The sequence below is a fragment of the Drosophila mojavensis genome, unplaced genomic scaffold (genome assembly GCF_018153725.1).
Source record: "Drosophila mojavensis isolate 15081-1352.22 unplaced genomic scaffold, ASM1815372v1 contig_36, whole genome shotgun sequence".
NCBI classification, from domain to species: Eukaryota; Metazoa; Arthropoda; class Insecta; order Diptera; family Drosophilidae; genus Drosophila; species Drosophila mojavensis.
The window spans coordinates 13,641,464-13,653,630 of NW_025318858.1; the positions used below are offsets into that span (position 1 = coordinate 13,641,464).

At 42.1% G+C, this 12,167-nt stretch overlaps 3 protein-coding genes across 3 annotated transcripts; all 3 read left to right on the forward strand.

The window, feature by feature from the left end:
- The first annotated feature begins 820 nt into the window (after nt 1–820).
- LOC122757211 lies at nt 821–7,206 on the forward strand. Its single transcript, XM_044008761.1, has 2 exons — nt 821–969; nt 6,363–7,206. Exon 2 carries the CDS (start codon nt 6,478–6,480, stop codon nt 7,018–7,020), a length of 543 nt encoding a protein of 180 aa, XP_043864696.1. The 5' UTR covers nt 821–969; nt 6,363–6,477; the 3' UTR covers nt 7,021–7,206.
- Nucleotides 7,207–8,200: 994 nt separating this feature from the next.
- On the forward strand, nt 8,201–10,186 carry LOC6576726 (mitochondrial uncoupling protein 4C). Its single transcript, XM_002002678.4, has 2 exons — nt 8,201–9,001; nt 9,701–10,186. Exons 1-2 carry the CDS (start codon nt 8,341–8,343, stop codon nt 10,054–10,056), a joined length of 1,017 nt encoding a protein of 338 aa, XP_002002714.1. The 5' UTR covers nt 8,201–8,340; the 3' UTR covers nt 10,057–10,186.
- Nucleotides 10,187–10,197: 11 nt separating this feature from the next.
- On the forward strand, nt 10,198–11,473 carry LOC6576727 (mitochondrial uncoupling protein 4C). Its single transcript, XM_002002679.4, has one exon. The coding sequence runs from the start codon at nt 10,198–10,200 to the stop codon at nt 11,200–11,202; it is 1,005 nt and encodes a 334-aa protein (XP_002002715.1). The 3' UTR covers nt 11,203–11,473.
- Nucleotides 11,474–12,167: the final 694 nt, after the last annotated feature.

A 12,167-nucleotide genomic window follows, 5' to 3' on the forward strand; every position in this document is an offset into this window, starting at 1 on the left:
AGCGCTGCTTATTTACAAATAAAAATAGAGCAACTTCTATTCAGTCAACTAGAGAGCACTTGAACATATTTAAGAAAAAGCTTTGCATAACTCTCTTTCGCTCATGCTCTCTGCCTAAGCAGCAAATGTGGATCAAATACAAATGCAAATATGTGCCATTTGTATGTGATGCAAAAAAGCTCTACAGCAAAAATGGCACTATGTACACATATACCTACTTATGTATGTATATATGCACACATGCAGATTTATTAATAAAATACTTATATGTAAGTATATGAACTTACCGTGCTGGCGAAATAATTTTAAATTTGACTTATTGAATTTTAGCACACACCCATACACTCACGACTTTAACTAATCGCAACGTTGATAATTTGACTTAAATAGATAAACGACAAAAGACACGCGTACTTACTTTAACCGATCAAGCAGGCAAACACGCACAAACTAAAATCCTCTCTCACCCACCAACAATACTTCAACTGGCATACATACATATTGTTAAGGCATTTGGATATTTGCCTTCTGAAATATTATTATATTATTATAAGAAATTGAATTATTATGAATTATTAATTGAATTATTATCGAAATTGTATAGGTTAAGTACTTGAAGCTGAACCACTGTACAGAGAAGTTGTTATTGTACGCGCTAGCACGGGAGTGTCGCTCTCCAAAAGATCGCTCTCTCGCTGCTCGCTGTTAGATGCGCATAGGTGCGCTCTCTACTGTGCAAGCTGCGCTTGCGTTCATGTTAAATTTAATAAATTCAGTACAAAATTGAACACCGGTGCCAGCACTTCGTATATTTCAGAGAGACCGCAAGTTGCTGTCTACTTTTTTTATAAATATTATACACTGGCCATCGAAGGACCAGACTCCTTTTGGAAGGACATTTTTGGCGCCCCCGGGTGGACACTCTCTGGAATTGAAGGAAGCTGGATTATGGATTTTGTGGATAATCAGGGAAGTACATAAATACATAGAGCACATAGATGACCAAGTAATGCAAGCCATAAATAAATAAATGCATTACTTGAGACATACAAAATATTAATGTATGTACAATCTACGCCTATGTACATTGTGTTGAGCTTATTTCAAATTGAAATTTAAAAAAAATAAATAAAAATAATAATAAGGTGCATATTGACCTTTGATCTGCAAATAATTCAATCTCTATTGCCTCGCATAATCCAAGTTTTCTTTGGCGCCGCTAGTGTGTTACAGTTTTTTGCTCATTTTCGTCTCGCACTTTCGTTTTGCGCTTGCGCTCACAGCTCGCTCTCGCTCGCACATATTAGTGCGCGCTCACTTTGCGCTCAGTGCATACTCACTTGCTATATCGTTTGCACTCGCGCTTACACAGCAAATTTCGCTTTAATTTACGCTCATCATTTGCATGCGCGCTTGCAATATCGTTTGCACTCGCGCTTGCACTTATAGTTGCGCTCTCGTTTTACTGTCTCGCTTGCACATATTAGTGCGCGCTCACTTTGCGCTCATTGCATACTCACTTGCAATATCGTTTGCACCCACGCTTGCACACGCAGCAGCGCTCTCGCTTTGCGCTCAAAACTTGCACTCTCGCTTTGCGCTCATTGTATGAGCTCGATCTGCACTTATATTTTGGCATTCATACCGGCGCGCTCTCGCTTGTGAATGCATTGCACTCAGTCGCTCAACAGTCAAATATAACTCAATAGACCACTTGCCCAAATAGTCACTCAACATTTTGGTTGTTGTCTTCGCTATATCGTAACAGTCACTCAAGTATAGTTTAACACTGCCAGCGTAATATATTGAGATTTATTACGATCGCGCGCATTTGTTAACATTCTTGAATTGCTCTTCGCTTGTTGTCATACATTAAGTGAACTTTTATTTGTTTCGATTGAAATTGGTTTCAACTGAGCATCACTTATAGCATCATGACTAACAAGCGAGGAAAGAATAGGTCTATGGACGAGTCATCATCAGAGCGTGTCGAAGCTCTGTTGGCCGTTTACAAAAATGTTACAAACGACATAACACGCATTAATAAATCATTAAAAGATTACACTAAACCAGTAGAGCCATTTGAAATTGAATGTCGACTTGAGATATTGAACCGCTACATAGAAAAGGCCTTTAAGACACAACAAGAGTTGGACGACATTAACGCAGATTTAGTGCCTCGGTCAACGTTAGAAGATTTGTGTGTATCGACAAAGGCACTTCTTATGAAGCGAGGTAGTGATAGCCAACCTAAAAGTGAGAGTCCCGCTAACTCTACAATGATTAGCTCAGTGTCACATTCTAGGAATCTACCGAATATAAAGCTGCCAAAGTTTAGCGGAGAATATTCGGAATATAAGAATTTCATTGGACTTTTTGAGAGTTTAGTCGACAACGAGCCAGGGTTATCAAATATAGAAAAGTTTAACCACTTGTTGTCATGCTTGGACAAAGAAGCATTAGGCACTGTCAAGGCATATCAGGTGACAGATGCAAATTATCCAAAAGCGTTAGCTGCTTTAAAAAATGTGTACGACAATCAGTGTCTCATATTTTTTAACAGCATTTCAAAACTATTTGATCTCCCACACATGTCCGAACCGTCAGCATCATCTTTGCGCATGCTGATAGACTCAGTCCGTGCCATTTACGAATCTCTTTTATCGCTAGGATCTGATAAGCAGATTTCGAATGCCATGCTCATCCATTTGGTAATGATGAAAGTGGACGCTGGCACGCGCTCTAGGTGGGAAGAGAATCTTGACTACAATAAGCTTCCATTGTGGCAAGATTGTGAAGCTGCCTTGAACAGACGGTATCAGCATTTAAGTGCTGAAGACTCATCTGGTCCACGTCGTAAGGTAGCTCAGGATAATAAGAAAAGAATTGGGAAAACTTCTCTAGCTGTCGCTCTGCCAAGTGAGCCGCAGAGTCCCAAATGCGTGTTTTGTAAAAAGAACGATCACTTCATTCACTCGTGCTCGTCGTTCGCAGCAATACCTTGCCAGAAACGTTTTACGTTCGCAAAGAGCTATCCGCTCTGTATAAATTGTTTGCGAACAGGACACTCAGTGGCTGCTTGCAAATCAGCCCACTGTCGTGTGTGCTCTAAGCCGCACCATACCATACTGCATAGATACAGCTCTGAAGCGGCTCAAAGTAGCTCAGCAGTTGTATCAGCAGTCCCCTCGTGTCACTTCGTCACAGATTTCATCTGTAAATCACGCACGGATAGCCTCTGATCAAGTTCTTTTGGCAACTGCAGTTGTGAAGATAAAAGATCAATCTGGATCTTATCACTTAGCTAGAGCTTTATTAGATTCCGGCTCGCAAGTAAATTTCATAACTGAAGAACTGGCAAAACAGTTGAAATTAAAACGGCAAAGATCTGGGATTCAATTGTTGGGCATTGCTAATTGTCAGTCATCTGTTCGGCACAGCGTTCAAACTTCGATAGCGTCCCGAACGGACGACATAGAAATCCGAACAGACTTTGGTGTGTTACGTTCCATTTCGTCGTATCAACCAGAGAAGCACACTGAAGAGATCAAGGTACCTGATAATGTACAATTAGCTGATCCTCAATTCCACAAGCCGCAACGTATTGATTTGTTGCTCGGTGCTGATATCTCTTTTTGATATATTAAGAGAAGGCAAAATAAAAGGATCCGATAACAACCCAACATTGCAATTGACTGCCTTTGGTTGGATTGTATCTGGTCGCTGCCGAACATTGAATGCAGCTACTAGTTCGTCGACTTTCATTAGCGTCGTAAACGACGACATAGCTATAGATTCAATAGTTCGCAAGTTCTGGGAGTTGGAAGAAAAGCCAAATACAATTAATTCGAATTTGTATACCCCAGAGCAACAACTGTGCGAGAAGTCATTTGTGGAGACTATTTGCCAAACTACCTCGGGTCGTTTCAGAGTGTCGCTGCCATTCAAATCAAGCCCACATTGTCTTGGTACGTCTTACGACACAGCCAAGCGACGATTTCTGGCCTTGGAAAGAAGAATGAGCAAGCAAGAAGACATTCGGCCAATGTATATTGACTTTATGAAAGAATACTTGGCCTTGGGTCACATGAGCCCAACTAACAATCAAATTCCGAGAGAGCCGCATTATTTCATCCCATATCAATGCGTGCTAAGACCGCACAGCGCATCCACTAAACTTCGAGTAGTGTTTGATGCCTCTAGCAAGTCCTCCTCTCAATTGTCGCTGAATGATCTACTCATGGTGGGTCCGACCATCCAGCCGCAGTTATGGGAGACTTTGCTAAGATTTCGACTTCGTCCTTGGGCTGCTACAGCAGACATCGCTAAAATGTACCGTCAAATTGAACTTGACGAGTCCCACCGCAACTTTCAACTTATTGTGTGGAGGGAAACGCCCACTGATCCGTTACAAATCTTTCGATTAAACACAGTAACGTACGGGACAGCGACTGCTCCATTCTTAGCAATTCGATGTTTAAAACATCTAAGCGACTTGCATGCTTCCACTCATCCAGCTGCTGCAAGATCGTTAGCCCGAGATTTCTATGTTGATGACCTGTTGACAGGAGCAGATAGCGTCGAAGAATTGTGCTTGTTGCATCGAGACTTGATCGCAATTCTTCAAAAGTTTGGATTTCCTCTCACAAAATGGTCGTCCAATTGTAAACAACTCGCAGCACAACCAGCTAGAAACGATATAGTTATTGGTCATCAAGAGGACACAAAAACATTGGGATTAATTTGGAATCCAATGAATGACAGCTTTAGATATTCCATGAACTGTCCAGTAGAAGTTCAACAGACCAAAAGATCCGTTTTGTCATTTGTAGCAAGGTTATACGACCCCTTAGGTTTGTTAAGTCCGATCGTAACTCGTGCGAAGGTCCTTTTACAGGAAATGTGGTTGCACAAACTTGGGTGGGATGACCAATTGCCTGTTCAAATGAGGCAAGAATTTGAGGCAGTAACTAGCTGTTTCTCAAATCTAAACTCGTTGCATATACCTCGTTACGTTGGCACACTTAAATCGAAAGGATGTCAAATCCATGGATTTGCTGATGCCTCAACGAGAGCTTACGGTTGTTGTTTATACGTAAGAATGCAAACAGATAAGGGTATCACTACCAGGCTGCTAGTCGCTAAATCTAAGGTAGCGCCCTTGAAAACAAAATCTGTTCCGCGGCTGGAGTTGTGTGCTGCAGAATTGTTAGCTACCTTATGGGATGCGGTAAGGAAAGTACTTGATTGTCCTATTAATCAAGTCACATTTTGGTCAGACTCTGAGGTGGTGCTTCATTGGCTGCGAATGCATTCATCTAGCTTGAACACATTCGTTGCTAATCGCGTTGCAACCATCCAAGAGTTGACAACTAATGTATCTTGGCGTCATGTACCAACGAAAGACAACCCAGCAGATATTGTATCTCGGGGATGTTCAGTTGAGGAGCTTAAAACATCATTGTGGTTTTGCGGACCAGGATTTTTAAAGCTCTCTGACACATGGTGGCCAGCCAACCCACAAATCACCCTATCAAAGGAGTTAGAGCTGCTAGAGAAGCGTAGAACTGCAATTACTATGATCGCGGTCGATGAGGTAGCAAATCCTATCGTACATCTTATTGAGTCAACGTCATCATTTTCTAAGCTAATCCGCATCGTTGCCTATATGTTCCGCTTTATCAATGGAAAACAAGAAAGTCATTCTTCACTTGTTCCTACAGCTTCTGAGTTAAGCTTCGCATTCCTTGCAGTTATATCTGTAATTCAACACATTGAATTCAGCGAAGAAATAAAGAAAATAAAGAAGTCAGTCGTGTTGCAACCGTCATTGCAAAAACTGACACCATTTTTGCACCCACATCAGCATGGCAGGCGTATGTTATGGTTGCTACGAGTAGGAGGTCGTTTATTGAAGGCACCATTAGCACATAATGCCAAATTCCCATTGTTGCTTCAAAAAAATGTCGTTTCGTAACGCTTTATTTGGAGCATTTGCATCACTCTCATTGCCACGCCAATCCCCTAGTACTAATGGGCCTGCTTCGTCAGCAGGTTTGGCTGGTCAATGCTCGACAGGCTTGCAGTGCAGTAGTCCGAAAATGTGTACATTGTTTTCGCTACAAGCCGAAACTCTTATCCCAAATAATGGGCAATCTTCCCGCTGATCGCTTACATGGAAATAGGCCATTTGAGATCAGTGGAGTGGACTTTTGCGGTCCAATACTAGTTTCGCTGGGAATTCGGGGCAAATCGCCAGTCAAAATGTATATTGCCATATTTGTTTGCTTTACTTCGAAGGCAGTGCATCTTGAATTAGTCACCGATTTAACCACAAATTCATTTCTAATGTGTTTATCCAGGTTCGTTGGTCGACGTGGGCTTGTCCGGAAGCTGTACTGCGACAATGCCACCAATTTCGTGGGTGCTGCACGCACGCTGGACCTCAAAGCTACGTTCCATGGCAACACAGCGGACATGGAAATGTTTGCTGCGGAGCGGGGCATGGAGTTTGTATTCATCCCTCCTCGAGCGCCGCATTTTGGCGGCCTTTGGGAAGCGGCGGTGAAATCCGCCAAAGGTTTGCTGCTGAAAGCGATGGGCAGCGCTCGATTACGGCAAGACGAGGTGGCCACCGTGCTGGTCGAGGTCGAGGCCGTGCTCAATTCGCGGCCAATGGTCGCGCCCCAGCAGCAACCCCAACGACGGCGAAGTGCTCACGCCAGGGCACTTCCTGATAGGAGCAACGCTCGTGCCGCTGCCAATCGCGTCCACAGAGCCAGTCGACGACGTCAAGCTGACACTATTAAAAAGATGGCAGCTGACATCCAACATCAAGCGTCGATTTTGGAACGACTGGTCAAGGGACTACCTGCTCAGCCTGCAGCAGAAGTCAAAATGGACGAAGGAGAGACAGAACATACAGGTCGGAGCAGTCGTGCTCGTGGGAGAGGACAACGCTCCTCCACAACAGTGGATGCTAGGCGTGGTGACGGAAGCCATAGTCGGAGGAGATGGTAGAGTGCGCGTAATTGTCGTTAAGACAAAAAATGGCACATATAAAAGGGCAATTCATCGCGTTGCACCACTGCCACTCCACTAATACACCATGTTATTGAAGCCCTGCGGCCTTTCAACGCGGCCGATGTTAAGGCATTTGGATATTTGCCTTCTGAAATATTATTATATTATTATAAGAAATTGAATTATTATGAATTATTAATTGAATTATTATCGAAATTGTATAGGTTAAGTACTTGAAGCTGAACCACTGTACAGAGAAGTTGTTATTGTACGCGCTAGCACGGGAGTGTCGCTCTCCAAAAGATCGCTCTCTCGCTGCTCGCTGTTAGATGCGCATAGGTGCGCTCTCTACTGTGCAAGCTGCGTTTGCGTTCATGTTAAATTTAATAAATTCAGTACAAAATTGAACACCGGTGCCAGCACTTCGTATATTTCAGAGAGACCGCAAGTTGCTGTCTACTTTTTTTTATAAATATTATACACTGGCCATCGAAGGACCAGACTCCTTTTGGAAGGACACATATCTTACTCGCTCTCTCACACCATTCCAATTCCCGCTCCTTGCCGAGTGCCGCTCTCCATCAGTTAGCGGGATCAAAAGCTTCAGGGTATTGATTTGCATATGTACATGCCAATAAGTATGCAAGAATGCTCTCCCTGTATCTCTCCCTCTCTCTCCAGGCAACTAAGCAATACAAACTACAACCCACACTCATTCCATCCACATTGTTGGCTGTCTTTGCAATAACTCTCTCCGCATTCTATTCCCAGCTGATTTACTATTTGCTAATTGGCGCAGCGTAAATAGACCTTTGTTTATGTATATTTCTAATAAAATACTATTTCATTTGCCATTTTGAACAAGAAATACATTTTAAACAAACAAAAATACTCTGAATAATACAAATGAATTCTAGTGCATTTAAAATAAATTTAATTTTTGGTAAAGGCTGCTGGTTGTAGGGTATTCTCCAGTGCATGCTAGAAAGTAATGCTGTTTTAACTGTTTTTGCTTACTTATTTCTTGGGTCATTTTATAGACAAGACCCAGCGAAATGGGACACAGTAAATAAGTTAAATCAAAATGTAAAATTTGCAACTTAACAATTGACAAATATTTTGCAGCTAAATAGTCATCATGGAAAGCAATGTTTTATAAAACAAAACATAAAATTGTTTTTCTATAGTTGTCTGATTTTTTATGAAATACTTTCTTATCCTTAATACAAAATTTGGATACACAACAAACATCAATATAACGAAATTCTAGTAAAATTTCTTATAGTTTTAGTACATTTTTTATATCTCTTTAAAATCATGAACGATAAGCCGCGATCAATATTGCCACAAGAATGCGTATCCAATAAGAAGGCGCCCAGGTCGGATTATCGCTTATCGTACCTGTCCACCAATGAGAGAACTCCCTTTGTGGAACTCTATTTGACATCCGTGGTATCAGCATGGATTCCCGAACTAGTTTGCTTTCCCCTAGATCTAATGAAGACCCGCATGCACATCCAGGGCGAAAAAGCAAACAAGTCGTACGCGAATATGAAGCACGCTGGCACTTTTCGCACTGCGCTCAACATAATCCGTAACGAGGGACTGTTTCACTTATATGGCGGGCTATCGGCCATGTTCTTTCGTCACTCCATGTTTACTGGCATGAAGATGTACTTCTATGATACGTTGCGCGACGCGTTGATCATTAAAGATCGCGACGGAAAGCCAAAGTTGACTTTTTTCCGCAGCGCCTTTGCCGGCATGTTTTCCGGCGGTCTAGCCAACTTCATTTCGTCACCCGCCGATCTAGTCAAGGTGCAGATGCAGATGGAGAGCAGTCGACGCTCATTAGGCGAAGAGCCACGTGTGAAAAATGTTGTTCAGGCCCTGCGCTATTTCTATACCACGGGCGGCATAAGAGGCCTCTGGAAGGGTACCGTCCCGAATGCGTTACGTGCATCACTCGTAACGCTAGGTAAGTGGTTGCAGGAATTGTATAGGTATGCCTTGTCTAAAACAGGGGTTACCAGGGAATATTTGCGTAACGCTTAGGACCAAGCAAAGATATTGATTTTAGTAAGGATTTTCTCGAATCTTGCATCGATTCAAGCAATTAGAAGATTCTTTATTTATAAATCTTGCATCGAAAGAAATAGTAGTTACAAATAGTACCGTTAATACTAGTACTGTAAATTACGAATATTAGAGGTATTCCCGCTAGTTGATTTAAGAAACCCATTTATCTTGTATTGGCTATCTTTGCTTTAAAAAAAAAGCATAGAAAAGAGCTTTTCCTGAATTTTAATCAAGAAATTCTTTACAAATTATATCAGTATATAATTTACCAGGGATCTGAGAAAAGAGTTAGACTACGACCAGTAAGGATATTCCCTGTTCATTTATGTTATATTTCTGGTTAATAGTGATATTACGCATATTTCCTTACCGTCCCTCAAAAATGAAAGCAAAAAAAGAGCTAGGAATCAGTATAATAAGGGTGTTCCTTGTCTGTGAACTAAAATATTCTATTCTATCTAATATTCTATCAAGTACCGAAGCTTAAGCTTTCAAGAGAACGAACTCTACTTTTCTACTACTATTCCATATACTCGACGTTTCCACATACGACCTAGAGTATTTGATGAATATACCTAATCGATGGTATTGTTTGCAGGCGACATTAGTGTCTACGATCTTAGCAAACGTAAGATGATGGTCCTTCTAGATATGCCAGACGATCGCCGGATTCAGTTTATGGGTGCGATGATAGCGGGATTCGCTTGCGCCGTGCTCAGCACTCCGATGGATGTAGTCAAGTCACGGATCATGAATCAGCCGGTCGCACCTAGTGGCAAAGGCGTCCACTACAGTGGTACGATCGACTGTTTCAAAAAGTTGGTGCAGAAGGAAGGCGCCTTTGCAATGTACAAAGGCTTCTTTCCCTACTGGATGCGCATCGGTCCGTGGACCCTGATATTCTGGACAACCTTTGAGCAAATACGTAGATGGCGTGGCGATGAGGCCTATTAGATTATATCCAAAATTAGTATGTTGTCCATATTATCACACAACAAAAACATACGTGTATCATTCCTTGTGACTACTGTCAAAATTATTTTTATCGTATCCATTTGATTGCAATAAAGCTAGTAAATCCAAATTGACATAATAATGAATAGGGATGAGAATGACTATTGGCACATGAAGCCGTTGCAGAAGAAGCAATTCACCAGGAACATAGCCAACTCTCAGGAGGAGATCAATTTCAAAAATCTACTGATGCTCTATATCAACACATTCATTGGCGCCAACTTTGCGGAGGGCTGTATGTATTCGCTGGACGTGGGCAAGACTCGGATGCAGATGTACGGCGAGGAGCAGAAGAAGACGGGCGCCAAGCCGCGCAAAATGTTCCGGACATTGTATGGCATTGCGGTCGAGGAGGGTCCTAAGGCTCTCTATGCCGGCTTCTCGGCCATGGTGCTACGGAATTTCATATTCAATTCGATGCGCGTGATGCTGTACGATATATTCCGGCGACCGTACATCTACGTTGATAGCGAACACCAAGAGTCCATTCGGGTACATCATGCGTTTATGTGCGGTAGCGCCGCCGGCTGTATAGCCCAGGCCTTGGCCAATCCCTTCGACATAGCCAAGGTGCGCATGCAAATGGAGGGCAGGCGGAAATTGCTGGGGCTGGCGCCACGCAGCACCAGCTTCCCGAATGTGCTGCAAACCGTCTACAGGAAATCTGGAATAATTGGCATGTGGCGTGGCGTCGGTCCCAGCTGCATGCGCGCCTGCCTCATGACGGCCGGAGACGTGGGCGCCTATGATCTGTGTAAACGCAATCTAAAGAAACACTTAGGTATGCGTGAGGGTTTAGCCTTGCGGTTGGCATCATCGATGGTCGCCGGGTTGGTGGCCAGTGTGCTCAGCAATCCGGCTGATGTTATTAAGTCACGCATGATGAACCAGCCCACCGACGACAAGGGGAAAGGCCTCTATTACAAGAATTCGCTTGACTGCGTTTACAAATTGATTAGAGAGGAGGGTGTCATGAATCTGTACAAGGGTCTAATACCCTGCTGGCTGCGGCTGGGGCCCTGGTCGGTCCTCTTTTGGCTATCCGTGGAACAGTTGCGCGTCTGGGAGGGGCAAACCGGTTTCTAAGCGGCATTTTGTCATCTCGTCATCTAAATGTATGTGTATTCTAAATTCTTGAGTGAAGTGAAGACTTTTTTAACACTTGATGAGTTCTACGTATGTACTTATGTGTGTGTAAGCAGTAAGTGAATCTTTTAATAAATATCTTAGAGCAGGGACTGGATCGACAGGGTGTATGAGAGACGTTCACTGTCCAATAACAGTTAAGTGTATCCAAGAACTAGAATTATCTGTGTAGGAGAAAATCTTCCCAACTTTGATGAAAAAAACTTTAAAATTTATTGGTTTTTTTCAATTTTCTTGGAACACCCATTGAATATTTGTATAGGAATATGTACAGCATTTATTCTACAGATTTATAGAAGGGACTTTCTTTGATTTGTTAAGGGAAATATATAGATAAACAGAGCATTTGCCGATTTTGTCGGATAAGTCTGTTCCCATGAACATATCTAAAACTTCGATATACTTTATTTCCTTCTCAACATGTAAGCGTAAGTATGTAAGGGATATCTTTAATATATATATTGAATGCATCGCATGTTACTGTATATGAATAAGTGACGCGCATTGACGATCTAGGATAGGAAATGGTATTTTCTCTAATCTTCAGAAAGATTATTTTAACCACTGCACTATGGGCGATTTTCCGTGATATGCGGCATAAAGTCAAAAAATTGACGGTGAAATATTAAGAAAATTTTGTTATTCCTTAGTTGTTAACACTCCAATTAGATGGAAAACATTTTTTTCTGAATTTTTGGGGTCAATTCTTTCCTTGTGGGAACGCCTTAAAGTCAGCTGATTTGTTGACGCTTTTAGGTATAAAAATTGGCACGAAAAATTTTCGAAATCGAACAATTTTAATTGTGTTCCGTGGAGTATTACTTAAAAAGTGCATATCAGAACATGAAACTAATGATGGCAAGTTACTAAGCAATATGTTTAGCTTATGATAGTAAAAAGCCTTT

What these genes read in the sequence shown, in the direction of transcription:
- LOC122757211 (XM_044008761.1), top strand. Translation starts at nt 6,478, where the DNA reads ATGGAAATGTTTGCTGCGGAGCGGGGCATGGAGTTTGTATTCATCCCT.
- LOC6576726 (XM_002002678.4), top strand. Translation starts at nt 8,341, where the DNA reads ATGAACGATAAGCCGCGATCAATATTGCCACAAGAATGCGTATCCAAT. An exon ending in TGCATCACTCGTAACGCTAG is followed by an intron (nt 9,002 to 9,700) that starts GTAAGTGGTTGC and finishes TATTGTTTGCAG; the next exon opens with GCGACATTAGTGTCTACGAT.
- LOC6576727 (XM_002002679.4), top strand. Translation starts at nt 10,198, where the DNA reads ATGAATAGGGATGAGAATGACTATTGGCACATGAAGCCGTTGCAGAAG.